This window comes from Gavialis gangeticus, unplaced genomic scaffold (assembly GCF_001723915.1).
Source record: "Gavialis gangeticus isolate Ggan-Ray unplaced genomic scaffold, GavGan_comp1, whole genome shotgun sequence".
Lineage (NCBI taxonomy): Eukaryota > Metazoa > Chordata > Crocodylia > Gavialidae > Gavialis > Gavialis gangeticus.
The window spans coordinates 12,587,060-12,608,524 of record NW_017729015.1 but is presented as its reverse complement, the minus strand read 5'-3'; the positions used below and the strand labels follow the sequence as shown (position 1 = coordinate 12,608,524).

At 43.9% G+C, this 21,465-nt stretch overlaps 1 protein-coding gene across 3 annotated transcripts in view; it reads right to left on the bottom strand.

Annotated features, from left to right (window-relative positions):
* Positions 1–21,459, bottom strand: part of CSMD2 (CUB and Sushi multiple domains 2) — a 795,490-nt gene extending 774,031 nt beyond the window's left edge. For all 3 annotated transcript variants that reach the window (XM_019512241.1, XM_019512243.1, XM_019512242.1), the window contains exon 1: positions 21,280–21,459. In XM_019512241.1, the coding sequence (XP_019367786.1) occupies positions 21,280–21,436 (157 nt within the window). In that variant the 5' untranslated portion in view covers positions 21,437–21,459. The remainder of the gene's footprint in view (positions 1–21,279) is intronic.
* Positions 21,460–21,465: the final 6 nt, after the last annotated feature.

Below are 21,465 nucleotides of genomic sequence, written 5' to 3'. Positions count from 1 at the left end.
ACAGTTAACACTCCCCACCCCTTTCCATTTTCACCATCATCATTTTTCATTCTTGTATGCAGGAACAGGATGGGGAAAGGACACGCATACCAACTGCTTCAGAGAGACAGTTAACCATTAGGACACCTCATTAAGCAAATTCTCCAAATATGAAGTCTTTAAACCCCACATTGGATGCTTTAAAATTTTGCTCTAAATCAGGGATTCTCTACTTCTTCCCTACAGTGACCACAGGCTAGAGTATGCTACCAGCAAATATTAAGTCATCTCTTCCACTGCCATCCATCCATGGAGAAAGAGAAGGTGGTTACTAGCCTCCAGAATCAATTTGTGGTCCCTGATGAGTTTGCAAGTCTATATATGAGAGTCCAGGGGCTTGTTCAAAAACAAGTTGGGACAAAGGCAGAAGTTGCTGCACAAGTTACACTGGCTTGCGATTTTGAGGAAATCAGACTAGTGGCTCCTAATATTTTCTTCTGATGCTAATATTCTCTGGTGGAAAGATGCAAGAGAATATCAAGGCACCGTATGCTTTCACCAGCTCCTACAACATATGAAGGAGGGGAACACAGACTTGTTCTTAAAAAGTTCTCTGTTGACAGTTCAGCCACAAAATTTCTGAGGCTAGAAACGGAGGTTGTTTTGGGGCCACCATAATAATTTCTAGGGTGACACAAAGCAAAAGCAAATAGACCTCTGTACCCTTTGTCACACCACAAACTCCCAAACTTGTGGCCATGACAAAAGGTAGCAATAATTTGCATGACAATTGCAGCAGACACCTATTTGCTCCGTGGTTGGAGAGCTGGGGCAACTCTGGGCTGTCCAGCGTTCCTGAGCAGGCACTCCCTTGGCAGGTTTGAGAGGCCTTATCCTGCATGTCCCATAAATTCCCATATAGGATCTGACCCCTCAAAGCCCCTGGAGTGCCTGCACAGCTTTCTCCAGGGCACTTCTCTGGAAGAAGGGAAAGCTGGGGTTCCCTGCTAACAGAGACACAGCATTGGGATCTCCAGGGTGCATCTCTGTAAGGAAACCCTGACTTTCTCCACGTACAGAGATACACCCCAGAGAGTCCTGGGGGCTCATCTCTGTAAGCAGGGAAACACCCCGCTTTGTCCATCATGATCGATGTGTGGGACAATGGCCATTTGGATTTATTTGGCAAGGTCTATAACCTCCTTGACCTAGCACTGGCATACCCGTTAGATAGGGTGGCCACTGAGACACCCCTAGAATACAGGACATCCCATTGGTGGGTGGGGAGGGGGAGATCACTGCCCCCCTTGGCCAATCAGCGGGGAGGGGTGAGGCTGCTGCCGCCTCATCCAATCCGCAGGGAGGGGTGGAGCCACTGGGCCCCTTGGCCAATCAACAGCAAGAGGCGGGGCCACCACAAAAAGGCAACCTCCCTCCCTCCCTGCCCTGCTCTCCTCCCGGTGTGTACTATCCTACCTCTAGGCACAGCCAATAGAATTGCAAGGACAAATGATTGACATGCATTTCCAGCAGTGACCCAAAAAACAGGGCTTTTTGCAGTCTGTTCCTCATTTAGAGACAAGACAGGGAACAAAGAATTTAATAACGGGATGGTCTGGTATAAAAAAGGACCAATCACCACCCCCCACCTTTGGATAAGCTGCTCTAACATACTCTTCCCTACCTCACGCCATTTGGTTCAGTTTAATTAATGCATTTTGAACATTCATATCCTTCGATGGAAGTTTAAAGCATTTTATAGAGACAATATTCATGTTAAGGGCAAGCTGAGAACCCTTGATACCAGACAGAAATCCCTGGAGTTCACTGGTGCTAAAAGAGAGTTTTTATTCTGTTTCTAGTCCAACAGGAAACACTCATGGGGTTTTCAGAGGAGCACTACTTATGCAACTTGAAACTGGGGTTCAGAAAGCTTGGGCAAGATGAAGAAAAGCATTAACACACAATTCTCATTTGAGCCCAAGCTACAAGCCTCAGAGGTTTATCACTTGTGGAAGCAGCAGGACAAACATTCAAAAATGTTCTGCAAATAAGGTGTAGAGTTTGCTTATATTTTAAGCAAATACAACACTGGAAATTAAATCAAAATGACAAAACTCATAAAAAGCGGAAGGTGGACACGGGCAGGGAGGGGATCTGTTGAGTCAAATCAAGTTGTTTTGTTAGCACAAGTAAACCATGTGACATCATTCCTTTGATATTTTTTTTTTCAAGTGTTCACCCCCATTTCTCTGACTGGAAGGTTCTTCCAATCCCTGCCTCCAAATCCCTGCAATGACTTGGACTCTCATAACCACCCACCCACCCATAAACTATCTACAGGTCAGTAATTATTTGCAGAAGTTCACAAACTAATGATTTTCATGAAACTTAGAGACTTCCGTGGACCAGCAATACAAGAAAATCACTCGCTACGAATTATTTGCTCAGCTCCTGACAAGTAATGCAGTTATTCCAATATTCAGCCGGAATGGCCTCTTCTCAAGGGACGTAATTTTCTCCCTTCAAAACTTTCTCTTTCAAAATTGTCTCTTAATCAATTTCGACTGCTCCCTGAGCTCCATGACTCCTTCCTACATCGCCATTGTCAGCATAATAATAATACCAAGCACTTATATAGCTATTTTCATCTTCAAAGCACTTCACAAGCATTAACCAATTAATGCATATTCTTCCCACACTGTCTCCAGTGAGATTCACATCCTTGCTGGGTTTTCTCATGACATCCCCTCATGGTTTTTAAGTTGTCCCCACTATCCTCTAATTGAAAGCAACTGTCATCAACTTCCTGTGTAGTTTCTTCCATGGCTCAATACAGAACTGCACCAAAGCCAGCACAAAGCTACTGCCTCCTGCTTTTGCCTCCGAGTTCACACACCTGGGATGTAAAACCAGCATCTGGCCCAAGGGAGTAAGAATTTAGCTGTGGTGAAAGCACTAGGATTGGGACTCTGGGAATCTGAATTCAGTTCCTCTCTCAGCCAGCATTATACTGTGCAAACCTGCGAGAGTCCTTTTAGGTAAAAAGTATGTGCATTCATGTGTGCGCGTGCGTGTTTTTAGGTAAAGTGTGCGTATGTTTGTCCTACACCTTTAGGGGCCTAAATACGCATGTAAATCTGGCTTCCAGAAGCCAAAGATCTACTAACAGTGCAGACAGAAGTTACAGAAGAGGCTCTGTTTTGACACATGTTCATCTGAACCCTCATCCAGTGAGGGCTCAGATTTTCACCCAATCAGCCATTTTTTAAGCTGCCTGTAGTCGGGCACTTGTGTTTGATCATAGCTATAACCTGCTTTCTGTGGCCAAACTGGGCAAAAACTGTCACTTCTGTCTGCACCCTAAAAGTCTCAAGAATGGCTTTGGAATGCCTGAAAAAATTTAGCCCCTATTCTGTCCCTACAGGCTATAAACCAGAGAAGAAACAGAGACAATAACCCCTCCTTTCTTTACTGTCTGTAGCACATTCATTTCATTTTTAAGCTCTACAGTAGAGTCCATTTGCTGGGTGCCCGTACAGCCATTAATGCAAGAGGTAACCAACCTAGGTGGGAGCTTCTAGGCATTTCCCCAACACAAACTGATAAACAAAATAAATAAAATACAATTTCAAACCAGTTTCATCTTGAATCCTGGAGACGCATCAAAACCAAACAGAAAAGGTTTGCATAAACCCCTTACATATGAACAGGGCTCATGGAGTGAGGGATTTTAATTCAGACTCATTTTTTAGAGGGGCTAATTATTATTGCTTAAACCAAATTTTCGATTTGTGTTTTGGTTATTTTCCAACAGAAGAATTTCTGCATTGAAATAGTTTATGCATCATACTCCAAAACAAAAATCAGTTTCTACTCAGGTGGCAAAAGTTGCTTTATATCCACACACACACACACACACACAAAATAGGATAGAGAAGAATACAGGTTCAAAGTGACATCCATCTCACAAATCACCCAAAAGGCCTATTGAAAGCTTTTTTCATGTTGAAATCTCACTCTTATTTAGGCTTCACGCTTTCTTTTCCCAAGCTAACATCAGAAGGACATATTTAAAGCTACCTGCAATTGCATGCACCTCTATAACAACTGTGAAGCAATGTGTCTATAAGGTTTGGATCATCAGAAACGGAGCTTATCTCGAGAGAGATCTTTGACACAGCTCCCCTTCTCCACCTAATGATTTATAACCCCAACCACTTCGATAATTGAAAGTCTCAAACGATTATGAATTCCATCACTTGATATTATCTTCATTCCAACCTCATTTTTGGCATGTTCTTATTTAGAGAGTCTGACCCAAGAGTAGATGGGGTTGGAGGCATTACTCCAACTCCATTCATAACTTCTGCTCAGTGTCCCTAAACTTCAGAGTAGTAATCCGATTGTTTGCTTCTGCGTGTAGACCGCCACATCGGAGCATCAGCCTACCAAATCTGTTACGTACGGCAGTGGTTATAATATCACGGATAAGTGACTCATTCAAGACAATACAGGGAGCTGATCACAAAGCAAGGAATTGAGGCAGGGGCTCCAATGTGCATAACCATTGAACCATTTGTCCTCTCACTATCCTGCATTTACCAGTGGCTAGTACCCAGTTCCTGGACATGTAAAATTCCTGTTCTTAGTAAGAGATACCGGCTCTAAAAAGAGTTATTGTTACAATTCTCTTATTCTCCCCATCTGTCCAAGACTGAACTGGGCATTTAAAAACCACTTTGAGCTCTTCCAACAAAAGGCACTACAGAAAGGATACAAATGCAAATTACAATACAAGGAAAATCACCGGAATTACAAAAAGAGCCAAGCTAAAATTAAAAAAAAAAAAAAAGCTCTAGCATATATTTGTTGGAAGATGGAGCAACATTTTGACTTGATTGTATTCATGGCTATTTTGCATTCACTTTCTGCAAGTATTGCAGCACTTGAGCTTTACTAACAAAAAATAGCTAGTTTATCTTGAATAGTCACAGAGAGTGAATATCAAAGTGTACAGTGAATTGCAATATTCATAATTCATTCTGTCTATTCAGGGAAGAAAAACAAGACCACGCAACCTATACAGCTAATCAATATAGTGAAAATGTTGAATTCCTTTTCATCAACAGCCTGTTTGCAGGAGGAATGTGTGAAGCATTAAAATAAAAAAAAAGCGGATTTTATGTCAGAATTTCAGTGTCTTCTCAGAGAAGTCTTTGAGATATAGAAAAAATCTGAATTCTTCACTGCAAACTTAGCTGCTTTGTAACTGCATGTTGCCCCCTGCGCAAACGCCTTCTGAACTGATGCTATGAAAGCCAATTCCTTTGTAGCTCACTGTGGTTCTGTATAGGGACATGGTCAATTTAGGTTCTCTTGTCCAAAACACCTGGATGTTTGAGTAAATTTACATGCAAACATCCCTTTTGAGTTTAATGGAGCAACTCATATGCACAAACTTCAAGTTCACGACTGGTGCTTGCAGATCCATGATATAAATACAAATGGGTCGTTGCAATGTGTTTTGTTCGCTTTTTACCCATTTATTTTATAGTTTTATTTTCCTTTAAGCTCCCCCATTCCTCTGAGGCAGTGGTTCTCAACCTCTTTTGACTCAAAGCACCCTTCCCTCTTCGCAACATTTGTGGATTGAGCTGCACCCCAATTCAGAAACTTTTTTTTTCGTTTAATTACAGAGCTTATGTCCTTGCAGAGAGGCCAGGCAGTGCGGGTGGAGGAGCAGCCAGGAAAAGAGAGCTTGAGCCTGCCTTTATCTGCCTTCCTCCTCGCACTTGGGGCCTGAGCCTGCGGTTATCCATTTACCTCCTCACACTTCCCGTGGCACCCTTCAAAGGATCGTATGGCACCCCAGGGCACCCTAGCACCTTGCCTGAGAATTACTAATTTCAGGTCTCCTTTTGACCCTCAGACACGTTCTGTTTAATCACAAATCTCCATCCAAAAAGCAGATCAACTGCTCTCTTCTTTAGTCTACATAACTTTCAATTGAAGAGTTAAGAAGGGGTGAACTGAATCGAGTCAGCCTAAAACTGGGGTGGGGGGAGCTGTATATGGTCCCGTTTTCTATCTCCTTTCCTGGAAAGAATCAAAATAATATCCCTCCATTTGATATTACTGTTGGGGAAAAGGTTATAATTTGCTCTTTAGTTTCACATTGCCACAGCAACTCGCAGAAACAAATGGCAGGCCCTTCTAAAACATATTAGCTTCTGGCTTTCTCAAAACTCTGTAAAATAAATTCACTCTTTGCCCAGAGACCATCAACGAGGACCTAATTTGGCTACTTCTCAATGAAGCCTGGACAGTGCCACTGTGCAAGACTCCATCTCTTGTCAACTCCATGCCATGCAGAAATTCCCACTCCATCTGCAAGACTGATGGAAGGCAGCCCATCTACTCCTGCCTCGAGCAAGCAGGCTGGTAGTCCCTTTTAGTGCTGAAGACCCAAGGACTTTATTCAAAAGCCACTTCAGTCAGACAGCTGTAGGTCTGGGACCCCAGAAACTACTTGAACTGGACTCTTCCTAGAGCATAGATATGCCTCCCCGCACCATTACTGCAGTTCTGGAAGAGCTCACCAACTTCGCCGTCTTCCTCTCACAACACCTCTGGGAACTAGAGAAGCCCTCACATATTTTTCTCACATACAGCACGTACCTTTCCAACAAAAACCAGCTCCTGAAAATTGAAGTGTGCAAAACATGGGAGGAACTACGGGAAGCAGAGTTTCTGCTGCCTACTGGGCAAAACCAAAGTCAAGTGTGCCACCAATCCGCAGGGAGCAGAACAGCGAATGGGCTTCACCTGCCCAGCACCTGCAACTCAGTTCATTACTACAAGGAACTTTTTTTTTTTTCTTTATTCTACCTTTATAAGGTACATTCTGGGGTGCATTGTATGCAAGAAAATATGGTATTATCGCTGACCTAGAGAGATTACAGGATTTGATTAAGACCATATGGGAAATCTGTGGCACAACGAGGAACTGAAGCCACTTATCTCAAGTCACGAGGCAGCACCTCTGCCTCCGGGACAGTGGTCTCAAACTTCTTAGACTCAAAGAACACCTCCCCCCTATCATTTCTGTGAATTCAAAAACTAAATTCATTGCAATGCTTACATCCTTGCAGAGGGGTTGGGGGAATGGCCAGGCTTGGAAGAGCCTGCACCTATGCTTATCTCCTCTTACCTTGCAAAACCCTTCAAATGATCCTATGACCCCAGCTGACTTCCTGCCCTTTGGGCGGGGGGCTGGACTCGATGATCTTCCGAGGTCCCTTCCAGCCCTATGTCTATGAAATCTGGTGGCAGCCCAGGGTGCCACAGCACAGCACCATGGCTGAGAATCACTGGTCTAGGCTAACCTTCTTAGCTTATATATGGGCACCATCAACGTTATACATGGGCACCACCAACTTTGCCTGCCGGGGCAGGGGGTCAGACTAGGTGACCCACTGAGGTCCCTTCCGACCCTAGAATCTATGAATCTATGAACTTTGGGAGAAACAAAGGAGAGATCAAGAGGCATGAAACTTGTTACCTTCATGCCAGCCATTTGGGGTCAACAGTCCAAAGTCAGGGCTTCAGTTCAGCTCAGCAAAACCACCAAGAAGCAGCAGTGTAGTGTTGTTGCAGCTGTGATGGGCTAGGAAATGCTCAGACCTGAGGAAAGGCATTTTGTGCCTGGAAACTTGCCCAACATCTCTCCCCACCACACAGCTGGTCCAACAAAAGATATCACAAAAGACCCTTGTCCATCAAGAAGTATATCAGTCAGTTCGTTTTTATATAAGATTGTCGCTCAAAGACCTGGTCATCACAGCAGTCCCCCCAGGGTCAATACAGGAGGTGGTCAGGTAGGGTGGGCACTGTTTTAAGCACCTTTCTGCCCAGCTCTACTCAAAGTAGGTCTAGACAACCAAGTGGTTAAAATGATGCTACCGGGAAACAAAGAAGAGCCCGGTAAAGGCTCTTCATGATGAATGCGATGTGGACCTTCATGATGAATGTGATGTGGACACTAGTGCCACAGGAACTGAACCAAAGTGACAGCATATACTTACTATGTGTGGCCTTTCCAACACTCTTCAGCTGGCATGGAGGCTAACGCAAAGGATGAAACGGTCCCTTTGCCTTTCACCAACATGAAAAGCAATATGTGGTTGCCACTGGTTTCTTCTCTCCGTATCTTCGTGTCTGGACCAGCCTCCAACTGCTATTTTGCATCCTAGTTCTCATGCTCAAGCAGCCAGCCTTTCAAGCTTCCCACTGAAGGGCGCAAATGAGTGTCATTCGCAAAATCTATTTAGTATTTTTCTACCTCAGCGATGCCATTGCTTTGGAGTATATCACTAAAAAGAATACAGCATTTCATTAGGGCCAATTCTGCAAAAGCTTAAGATGCAAGCCATGGGATGGACTTCTCACATCTTTACAACTCTTCCAGATTGGTCCCCTGGTGGTCTAGTTTTAAAACCTCTCACTAGAAATAAAACCGTGTCGCCTTCAAGCAAAAGCTCCCTGCCTCTCCAACACCAAACGTTTCAGTAGATGACACCATTTTATGAACGTACTTCATCTTTCTCAGAACGGTGCTTATCTTTAATGAAAATATTCCAGGACGGCTGCCGACAGATGTCCAGTGTCCACAATCAGTGCCTAACCTTTGCGTAATGGGTAGAAAGAAAACAAGAGAGAGACATAAGCAATATGTGCTCTGATGTGAACAGCATCTTTAAAAATATCGTGGGCTTTGGAAAAGCACTGGGTTTCATTAACCTTCCCAGGAAATATGCTTCCTATTTGGAAGGAAATGCAATTTTCTCAATACTATTATTCAGTATATCAAATGGGAATGGAACAATGAATTGTGTCTTTCTTGGAATAGATATATGCTTCCCTTTTTCTGTACCTACAATTTGGCATTAACTGCTCATCAAATGTCAGATCTAGTTTCTTTCTAACAAAGGGTCTGATTCTCTCCTCACTTACAGAAGCCTAAAGCTGGGATAACTCTACCAAAGCCAACAGTTATAGAAACATAAAGCAGGCGTAACACAGAAACAGAGTGAGGCCCCGTTACTCCATTACATTTGGAAAATGCAGGGCCAACTTTTCTCAAAGGTGCTTCAAAAGCAAGCTTGAGTGCTAAATTTCCACTAGGAGAGCATTAACGGAGAATTCTCATTATGGGCGATTAGATCTCCAAGTTTGGGAACACTGATTTACACCCTAACACAAAGAAAATTTGTGAAAGAAGCTGAACGGACGTCACAGAAGTTTTAGCATCTCTGCGTGCCAGAAAGATGTAACCTTTTGATGCAGTTTCATTTATGCAGACTTCCCCCACCATCGCCCATCTACTTTAGAAGCTGAGATTCATGCACAATCAGATTGGCACAATCAGACTGTATTCAATACCACCTCAATGAAAATATTGCATTTGCTAAACCTCTATGCCTTCACCATTATGTATCAGGAAACGTCCTCGTCTCCCATCTACCTGCTTGGTCCTTGCACTATCGTATATTTGTTCGCACCACACATGTAGTGCTAGTCTTTCCATTTTACAGATAGGAGAACAGAAGAGAGACTAAGTACAGTAACCTGTTCAAGGTCAGATAGGAAGTCTGTGGAAGATCTGAGCAGAGGTTTCCTTAGGGACCCCATTCTCTGATGCAGAAAAATCGTTGGCCTTAATAAGCAATCAGGGCTCATGATAGAGGTGATATCTTTTATTAGACCAAGAAGATTTTTTTCAAAAATCATTCGTTAAAGAATTGGTCTAGAAGAAAAAAGTTGTTTAAAGAATTGGCCTAGAGGAAGAAGCAATCAGGACTCATGGGAGAGGTGATATCTTTTATTAGACCAACAAGATTTCTGCAAAAAAAAAGATTTTTTTTTGCAAAAATCTTGTTGGTCTAATAAAAGATATCACTTCTCCCATGAGCCCTGATTGCTTTTTCCTCTAGACCAATACAGCTATGACTTGGATACCTTTGTCCTTAATATACATTCTACTTCTGAAGTCATGCTTTTGCTGTTATAGCTTTCTTACTTTGCCCTGTATAAGAATGCCCACTGGGCATTTAAAAACCACCTTGAGATCCTCCAACTAAAGGCTCTACAGTAAAAGTACAAAATGTGTATGACAAACAAAAGTTAAACTTCACTGGAAAATTCACAGGTTCTTTGACATATTCATCAAATATTGCCTGTATTCCATTTATGACCCTTTCCCATTCGGTGGCTGCAAATATTTCAGTGCTCGGGCTTCAGCAACATACAGCAAATTTCCATGTTACTCATCCAAAATGAATCTCAAATTGTATGCGAATTTTGCAATTTCATAATTCAGTCCCTGCAATCAGGGAAGAGAAACAGAGTATTACTTGCGTGGCTAATCAACACACGCACAATTAAAAAATCTGTACTATCTGCAGAAAGCTTTTCACAAACAGCCTAAAAATCATTTGCAAATTAAATGTGTGAATTGATTTAGAATTTCACAAGTGCTTCTACCCTGATTTTATAACAGGAAGAGGCACAGAGGGACTAAGGCTTAGTTCCTCATAGGCACCCAGTTGCAGAGTTAGGCTCTTAACCTGTGAGAATCTGGGCTTAAGTGTCGTGCCCAAGGTCATACAAACACGCAGTAGCAGAGTAGTGAATTGAATCAGACTCTCCCAGCTCCCGAACTCATGGGTCACCTTTCCTCTCTGGATAATTTTCTTCTGTAATTACCTACTTCAGGGTTTTTTGCACCTGCTTCTGAAACAGTTGGTACTGGCCTGTGTTAGGGATGGCCCTCAGAGCAATCCAATCTGGTCTAGCAATTCCCAGCGCTAAGCGACTGAGCGGCAGCAGCACAATTTATACGAAAAGAAACATACATGGCTTTAGAGGTAGGTGAAGGGCACACCGATACGATTTTGCTGGCCTAGAATAAACTTAACATTTCATAGAACTGGTACAAACAAGAGCTAACGGCAACAATCTTCTCCCCTTTTTATTATCAAGTGTTTGGGATGAAAAGACATCTCTACTTGTTATTCAGAGTTGTTTTATCTGGCTTGAAATGGGAACTGCAGACATTTTGATAAATGGATTGAGAATTTGGTCTGTTTCAGTGTAGCTCCTGGAAATACCTTCAGATCCTCTAGTGCAGATATAGTGCAGGCCACATCTTCATAGACACCATCTCTCACACATCTCGTTTCTCATCAACAACAGCACAGTAACCCTGAGTTGAAGTAATCTAGCAGATCGGATCCTGATGTTGGAGTCAGAAAGCTTGGGTTCCCGTTCCAATACTACCAAGGACCTGCCGCAGGGTCATTGCCAGCTTTTACCCTCGGATCCTGTGAAGCAGAGCCTCTCTCATACAGCACCTTGCACAAGAGCACTTCATACATGGTTAATAACAACAGCGGCTCTTTAGATAGAAAAGATGTGCTAGCAAACTCTTCAGAGGTATTGTACGCCTTATTCATGCTGCTTGGTGGGAAGAGAAAGGAGGACAAGCAGCGTGTGCCAACAACTAACCACATCACCCTAGACTAGTTGAGATACTTCTCAGGCCTATGGAGTAATGCAGCTTTCACTCTAGTTTGACAGTTCAACAGACACCTTGCTGTCGGCCACAACAGGTCACGTATGGGGACAGCCAGGTGGGGTTTAGAGATGTCACCTTTCTCTCTTGAATGGTTTTACCCATAGAGAAGTTCATTATAAATCTGTAAAAGCCATCTGTGTCCCTACTCATCTCAGCTGCCTTCCCGCATTGCCACATCACAGCCACTTGTTCATTCATAGATTCATAGATGTAGGGTCAGAGGGCACCTGAGCAGATCATCAAGTCTGACCCCTTGCCCTGGGCAGTAATGAATACAGGGCTCATATGACCCCTACTAAGTTTAAGCTCGTATGACCCCAGCTAGGTAGTTATCAAGCTAGGTAGTTATCAAGTTGAGTTCTCTCTTACCTTAGATTATGCATTTCAGGGCAGTGCTGCCTCGTATGACATGTATTAAGGTCCTCAGCCCCATGTTGGGCCTATGAACAGTTACCACAATACACATTAATACAGCACTGCGTGCCTGGTTCTGGAGATGGGGAAGGAAAGTGCAATTTTCCAACCCTCCCTTCTATGCAAGTAGGCACTACACCAGTTCCCAGTCCATTTTTACACTTGTTTTTCTAACTACTTGCATTTTCAGTCACTCCCAAACTCAGCTAGGGCCCATTATAGCCACTCAGTTCCCAGAACTCAGATTCTCCTGGTCCTGGCGTAATTGAGGATCTCCATGATGTGTTGGCGGTACGGGTACAGGTATGCTGTTCTGATGGCAGGCAGCAGAGGGCACCGGCATATGCATCACGAATAGTTTGAAATAAAGCCTGTACTTCATAAAGACAGATTACTTACTATTCTTGCCACCAGGGAAAGGGAGGGAAGTGGACACACGTGGCTGAATGTAACCACACATGAACATCACAAAACACAGTCTACTGAGAAGTAATGCATTTTTAAAAAATCCCTCTGGTGCACTTCTGTGCAAGGGAGTTTAAAATATATATGTACACACTTGATTTCACTGCAGTACAAACATCTCCATTCTAGCTGGCTGTGTCCATGGCAGCAAGCAAAAACTGAAACAGAGTTCATTTGATTTCTTTAATCAATGGGATTTTCCCAATTACACATTAACCACTATCAGATCAGCCTGCCATTGCACTGCATGGCTGGAGTATATATATTTTGCAGATTACTGCACTGCATCATGTTTATTGTAAGCAAAGTGCATTGATTTCCATAAGTGCACCATGGTTCACTCTTCCAGAAGTACAGTGTAAATTGTAAAACTAGGAGGGCTAAAAAAAATCCTGGTGCCCTGATTTCCATAAAAACAACGGAAGCACAAGTGGCATAGCAAGACTCCAGATAATAAGTACACAGAGGATGGACGGCACGGAGTTCTTGGGCTAAATACTATGTGCAGTCAAAACCACCATCAATACATGCCACCTGCATATGTTACACACACTTTATAGAAGATATATTTTAAATGGATCAAATTAGACAAGGAGGATTTTAGGAGTAAAGCACTAACTGGGACTCACAGGACCTAGAGTCAACTCCTGTCTCTGCTACAGATATCCTCCTTGGCCATAGACAAGTCATTTAGGTTCCCCGTCACATCTGCAAAATGCTTATGATAATCCCTCCTTTACCTATTTTTTCTATTTAGAATATAAGCTTCCTGAAGAAAGGACTATCTCTTACTAGAGATAGGTACAGCACCCAGCACAATGAGGTGCACCCAAAGCTTGCCTGAGCTCTCTAAGTGCTACCCCAAAAACAGCAATGCTGGATGAGATACTGAAAAGCCAAAGTACAGCCACTGCACACTGCTGCTTGGTAGGGGGACAGAAGATTCAGGGAGTCTTCTCATGTCCACTTCTGCAGCAGGCAGCTTAATTTAGCTGCAAGGTTTAGAGATAATGCATCTTGGCATAGAGATAATGCATCTTGGTCAAGACCTGTCACACTACCACTGCTGCACAGAGGCCCACAAGGGAAGTACTGGTGCTGCAAGGTAAGAATAGGGCCCTTTGGCAGAACAAGGAAGCCTGCATTTCATTTACTCGTAGAATAGCAGTGATTAGAGTCAAGCTTCCTATCACCCATAATGTGCTTCCAATAGTCAAGGAGAGATGGTTGTTGGCCTGCGGAGGACAAAGTATAAGGGAAAAGGGAACAAAAAGCATTTTTGTATGAATTAGCTTTCATTATAGAAGACAGAAATGGGGACTTGCAGTGAATTCAATGAAATAAAATTACTGGCAGACACAGGAGCCTTGCAACTGCGCAGAAGGAAGTGGTGTGGCACCAGTGTACTTCTCCGATGATTTTCATAAGCCCAAAATACACCCACAAAGTTTCACTCACGGAGGTAAGAGGGGGAAGGACAGAAAAGAAACAGGTATAAATAGCCATTGGGTTCCAGACATGCATCACCTCTGAAAGCAGGTCCCAAGCTGTTTGATGGTATTAAATAAGCCATGAGGCTTAGGCTTTTGCTCAGTGATCTCCAAAGGTAAATGTCCTCCGAACGCATCTCACAGGTTTCTAGCTTCCTTACAATAAATACAGTTTGTAAGTGGACTATATCAATAGATGGACTTCATTAAACTACTCAGCTGGAGCAAAGAAGCCCAATTAACATATAGGATTAACAGTCATCTCCACTTTTATAGCCCAGGTCCCACTAGCTGTACAAAGTTTACCTGCTTTTCATATCTTCCCACCTGCCTGGTGCTTCTGCTTGCCTCCCTATCATAGGTTTCCTCCCAAAGAATATACTCAGGAGATAAGGACTGTTCCCTCTGCCTGTACACCCATCTCATCTTAAATAATCCTTGGGATCTGCAATAACTGTAGACCCAATGAACATTGTTCATTGGATCATTCAGGATATTACACCCTGTCTGCTGACTACTAATATGAAGGACAGATGAGAAGTCTCTCTCAAAAAATTTACTTGGCCAAATACACCCTTGATATAATCCCACTGAAGCCAATGAAGGGTGATTCCAGCATACTGTCTTGGGATATTCATGACATAAAAGCACTGCAGATTAGTAAGGCTTCATTGAAGTCTTATGCCCTCTTCGTATAATACTTTGCTGTTTTATAGCATCTTTTCTCCGAGGATCTTAAAGCACTTAACGCATGCGCTATACTGTTGTTGCATGGGTAGGACTGTGCAGAATGATACTTGCTATGGGAGAAGGGAATTGTCAGGCACAAGGTCAGCCATGGAGGTGAAGTAGAGCCCCAGAGTCTTGACTAACAGATCCCCAATCTAATCATGAGACAGCAATCCCTCCTTCTTTCCTATGACTACCCTACTATTAGAAATCCTGCAGAAGACCTGCCTTCGGCTGAAGGGAGCAGCGCAGAGGCAAGACTCAAATGCCAAACCTGGGTCAGCTTTCAAGAAGCACTTGGCTGCTAATTCTAGACAGGGAACATATTATCCAATCAGTGTTAAATGAGGTCTTTTCCCCAATATATATCTGTCCATTAATATTTCTGGGGGAAGAACTGTGTGTAATTTGTGTTACCTTCACTCCAGGGTGGGATTTGCAAACGCACTTAGTACCTGCCTACATCGGCTCCCACTGGAGTCACTGGGAGTTTTACCAGGGACATCAGTGAGGAGCTCAGCAAGCGTCTTTAACCCTTTGGGGTAAAATTCCCCTGGGCATCTACAGGGTACTGCTGCACCGTGGGCAGCTCCACCGTGGCGAGTGACAACATGCGCAGCCCTAAACCCCGTAACTCCGGGACTCGGAAGTATTCTGAGTAGTTCCTTAGCCTGTCTTGAAAGGAAAGACAATATTATATTAGTATCCCATTTGAGATGATCGCCCACTATCTGCACACTGTATAAGACCTGCCATCCAAGCCACGGCCTGCAGGGTTCATGCCGGCACCAGTTCAGACGGCCGTTCAAGAATCCCTGCAGTTAGAGGATAACTGCGCCTGACTTAGTGGTTGGTCTTTCTGCCCCGAGGCATGAGGGTTCATATCCCGTTCAAAAAAACCCAACTTTTTTATTGTAAAATCATTACTCTTCTAGACTAGCAAGTTCTGCCCAACCTCAGGAAACACGCCTCAAACTTGTTATCCCTGACTGTAATGACACAAAGGTCTCTGACAAAATATTCAGAATCAAGCCAGACAAAAAGGCCTCTCAAAGTATTCAAGATCAAGCCACAGTTTTATGTGGAAGCCATTGAGATACTAGAACAATGGACAAATTCGAGGATTCTGCCCAGGATATTAAATAGCTTCCAACTTCAAAAATAAGTAGCAACTTAAAATACGCTACATGAGCCTTTCCTCGGGCGGGCACAACCTTTAAAATTACTGATAGATAATAAGGGTCAGGTAATGCATCACATTTTTCTTCTGGTGCCCAACAGGGTGCATTAAATGAACTGTAAAGCTCTTGGGCATAGGGATCATCTTGTGCCACGTTTGTACAGCACCTAGCACAAGGGAGTACTCATCCCTAAGACTGCTTCCTATCTCACTGCAAATAAAAGTTATTTCAGATGAGCCTCACACCTCAACAGGTTCAGGCCATTAAGATCCAGCAGGCTGAAGTCTAATTCATTGACAGAGATGTGGTGAAGTTGATTCCTGACTCTCAGCCTTGGGTTTTATTTTGTTTTTTGGTTTGTTTGTTTGGTTTTTTTTGGGGGGGGGGTCCAGTTTTGGGGGGGTTGTTTCGTTTTTAAAAAAAGAGAATCCTGGATGTACCCAGAACTCACCAGGACACTAAAAGCTGCACTATAAAAATGTGAAGTTTGGCCTTTCATAAATAACTTGGCTTTTCAAGAGACAGAAAGAGACAATGAGCAAGACAGAAGTCTCTCAGTGGCTGCAGTTCCCAGGGGTGCAGATGTAGGTGGTGAACTGTGAACATGAATAAATTAAAATAATAAAAATAATAATAGAGTATACGGTACTTTTCCTTTATCCTGGTAGCAGATGTACTAGGTGACCACTTTTGCCTAGGCAAGGAAAAAAGTGTCCCTTATAAAACTGGAATAGCACAAATGACCCCCTTGATAAATTGCTTAGTTACATTCTCAGCATTGAATCAACTTGGCACGGAGCACAGCAACCAAGATCCATGGCAGGCTGCCTGGATCATGCTGCCTGCACCCATTTTGATCCGTGTCTCCTTTTGACAGACTCCAAGAGAATCGGACGCCAGCCAGTCCTGGTTAATCGAGAAGACATCCCCCCCCGCCTCTGCAGCACTTGCAACCTAGTTCCTCCAGGACACAGTTCAAACAGGAGAGCAAGGAACTTCACAGGGAATCCCAGAGACAGGATCTGATGTCAAGAAAGCAAACTAAGGCCTGGGGTTATTTGCGCTCCAGCAATATTGAGAGGCCCCCAGCGAGATCAGTGCTCTGGGAGACATTTGTCTTGTACAAGAGACAACCCCATGCCCCCCAAATCAGTCTGAAATAGAGGAAAAAATAAACCATAGGGTGGGATGGCAGAAGCCAAGTGCCTTGCCCAAGGTCATCCAGTGAGTCAGAGTCAAGCCTGCATTAAAAGCCAAGTACATCCCAGTGTCCTAAACACTGGCTCACGCTGCTTTCCCATCAGCTACCGTCTACCATTTCCATCCTGATCTCCCAAGTACAAAGGAAAGCAAACACTTCAGGTCAAGGTACGAGAAATCCCCCCCAACAGATACCCACGAACAGCACATACCAAAGAAGCTGTGCAGAAAAACACATGCCATTGTGGCCTGACTATCCCAGGAGCAGCACATGTATGGAAGCTGCTCAAAGGGAGCCTGAATGAATTGCCCCCCAGGTTGCAGGCTGATGGAGGCTGGTGCCCTCCATCAGTGTTTTCCCATGTTCCCTGGGCAAAGATGACTCAGGGAGGTCCCCCCGCCCCTTTACTGCACACACTTGGCCTTCGGGGTCTGCTCCTGGGCTACCAATGAGACAGACAGACCACCACCTCTTCTAGACTAATGCTGTTCTCTCCCAGCACAGCTCCTACTTCCTCTGCGCATAGGCCCCATTCCCTCTCCTACTCCCATAGCACTAAATTCTGCCAAACGCAATATTATTAGTCACAGCTGCCTTTGAGAATCTAAAGCCCAATAGTCTTAACCAGAAACCAAGAGCTAGAGACAAGACACAGGTAAAAACAAGGAAGCAAGTTTATTCCAGCCTGACCAAACAGCAAGGCCAGATAGTGGTCCAGCCAAGCACGGAGAGATGTGCTGGAAGCGTGCACACACAGGGCAAGGGTGGGGGGAATAAAAGTCCATCCCTATCAGACCACCCCAGATTTGTAGGGTGAAGGGAGGGCAGAGGCCACGTGACCCATCTTTTCTCCCTACCCCAAGGACAGCAAAGACAAAGAGATTAAGAGCCTTTTCCCCTTCCCTAACCCCTGGTGCACAGAGGGCAAAGCTGACCCAGTGTGAAAGAGGGACTAAGATGCTTATTATAAAGCTCTCCTTGCACGAGCAATAAGGGACCTTCATTAAGGACCGTCCAGGGAACAAACTGTAGCAACATGGGGAACTAAGGGCTCACTCCATCCCTATCCTACGTAGGATTTTGACTGCAAGATGTAGTATTCCAGCATTACTTTAATTGCAATTTAAAAAAAAAAATCCTTTCAAGTATTCTTTGAAGCTGACTTTCCAACCGTGTCACGTTGGTCGCGATTCATTCCCACCCTTGAAGTATGCAACTATCCAGCCACTCTTAGCAGGAGTAATAACCCTCTTCTCAGGCAATCCCTTTGAAATCAATGAGGCTACTCTATGAGCAAGGGGCCTCTCTTAGCGGTAGTGAAGGCAGCAGGATCTATCATCATTATGACATCATCAATAAAAGGAACAGTTTCACAAATAAGACAGTAAAATCAGTCCATAATTCCTCTCCCACGCTTCCCTCTACTCCATTTCTCTGCTGTAAAAAAAAGCCCAAAACTATTTTCCAGATGGGGGGAAAATAACCATAGGCTCGAGTTGTTTAACCAAGTTCCAACCCAGTGAATTTCTGTATAATCCAGTTATAAAATAAGACGGCACTTTGGTCAGTGCTAATGTAAATGACCCCCTTGTGATAGCTTTTTCTTAAATATACTGCACATATGCAGCATTATCTAGCCCACGCACCAATGCATCTCACAGGCATCTTTCAGTGACTACACTTCGCTAATGATTACAAGTGGGGGAAAAAAATGTTAGTTATTGCTTAGAGTTAATAAACAAACTTCAGATCTATTAGGCTCTGTGCTATCTCTGATGAGCTGTGCGCCTCTCAACATCAACTTGCAACCGTAATAAAATCAGGATGTTCTGGAAACAGCCATCTGACCACGCCACTGGGTTCTCTCTGGGGCTTAAGAACGAAATCACGAATATGTCACAAACCCTTTAGTCTTTGGAGGAAAGCGGGTGTACCTTTCAGTGTGGAAGATCTTATACAGAGAACACCTTATCCACAGTTGATTCGACTCCCGTCACAAGTTTAAGCCGCCTGACCGTGTTTGCTAGTTCCTCCAATACAGTACCATCTGAAGAGCCACATGAAGCAGCTTGCCATTGTTTGAAAAGGAACAGTATTGGCAATAGGAATATTGACAGCCCTCAGTTAATTAGCTACAATGAAGTCAGTGCAATATTAGTGGGATTGCCCTCTTTTTTAAGACTGGCTAGAACTACTAACCGATCCTTGTATACACACAGCTCTAGTGCCACACAATGGGTACTTTTGGTTACTACTACCTCCACAACCCCTAGGAAAAAGCGAGGCTGGAACGACAGCGTGTTGAGGACGTGGTCCTGAGGAGGTTCATCATTTGCTTTTAAGTCTTGTAAGTCCAACCCTAGAATAAGCTTACATGCACAACGGACCGCAGCGAGTGACAGACCCAGTCTCCCTGGAGGCGTGATGCCAGCACCACCACTAACTAGTTGTACGTTGGTATGCTCAGGAGTTGATCTCTCGTCTCGACACGTAGGTTGTTGGAGGTCCGAAAATCGCATGAAGGAGGCAGCAGGAGGGAGAACCCTGCCGCCTGGTCCTGATGCATGGAGGACAAATGTGGTACATTTAGAGGGGGAGCTTTTGCAGACCTTGAATGCCAGTAAGAGTAAAGAAAGATGCATAAAATCAATTAAAAAGCCAAGGGTGAATGATCCAGAATAGGTATAATTTTAAATAAAGGGGGGTGAGGTGGAAGAAGAATAGGAAAGAAACTGAATAAAGAGGGGAAGCTGTGTTCCCAGGGAAGGACTAAATGCAGAACAAGTGGGCACAGAAATTAAAATCGAGGCGTAGCATGAAAAAGTCTGATCACACAGGGGAGCAAAAAAAGGAGAACCATAAAACCCTGAAATAAAACACCAGACACCGAGGCAACTGCCCAGCACTCTGGTCATCCCAGCCAAGCGCAGCATCAAGCTAATGGGAAGGTTTCTTATCTACTCAGACAGATTAAAGTGCTTTTGGCTAAAGGGAGGAACAAAATCATAACAGGAAAACTTCTCTCCAAATAAATCTTTGCCCACGAACTGGTTCCCCCCCATCCTTCTCCAGTTGATGTCCCCAGTAAGGACAACTCAGTGGGGTTTACCACAAGAAACCTAAGGAGGACAAGCAGTTCACGAGTCTCCTTGGAGGAAGTCTGCCTTACATAATAAAATCAGGGCTGCATTTCAGACACAAACATAAAGTTGACAAAAAAACAAATTGGCTCCTACACGCACGCACGCATGCATACAAACCAGGTCCCCTCTGCCCATATGGCAAGAGACATATTCAAAGCCTTATTTAGAAACACATGGAAATGGGGAACCCTACCAAGCTAGAGGAAGAAGCTGGCAAATAATCACTTCCCCCACCCCAAAGCTAGACCCTAAATAACATCACAGCAGAAATTAAACTTCAGTCTCAGACCAAATCCTTGCATTGCATTTTGCTGCAAAGGCAGTTCCAGGAGCCTGAGAAGGGAAACCTAAGGGTGTTAACGTTTCCCTTAAATCTACTGATGTCTCCTAAGCTTCTCCATAATTACATATTTGACTTAAATATATATATACTTATATACACACATACACACACACACATATATATACACACACACAAAAACACTGAAGTCAAAAAGCTAACCCTTAAAAAGCACAGTAACTTAAGGGAGAGGAGAAAAGCAAAGTGCTTCTATCTGCATGCAAGGAGTCCTAAATCTATTTTATCAGCTGTAGGGAATCACTAAGGTAGAGAAATAATGAACTAAGCTGCTGAGGAGAGGAGGGGGGAAAAAACAACACAGAGAGAGAAAACGTGATGGCATTTTACTTTCTAGCATGTGAGATGACCATGCAACTGGGCAAATGGATTTGATCCTTTGAAGAAGGGGAATAATGTTGGTTTTTTTTTTTTTTAAAAAGCCTTTCTATGAACCCATCCTTTAGCATTGTTGCTCCAGTAAGATATACCTGCAAACTTTATCTTCTGAAGGTGGCACACAGCAAGCATCCCCCCCACCCCACCCCACTTCATACTCTATGAGAATCTCCCTTTTTGCACACTCACACAGCGTCCCCCTAGATACAAGAACACTGGCGGGGGGTGTCCACCAAATGAAGCTGCAGAGGGAAAAGAAAAAAAAAAATCTCCCAAAGTTACCAGTTCCTCCATGCCACTTACCGGTTGCTGATACAACCAAGAGCCCCACAGAGAGCAGCAGAACCCGGCTCCAGTAGCTCACTTCCACCGTCATGAGAGCAAAGATCCCCAGTTTTCCCCAGTTCCTTCTAAAGCCGCAGCTGCATCCCGTCTTGTCCCATCCCAAAGCAGGTTGCATGTCAAGGGGTTGTGGGGTTGGGGGTGTTG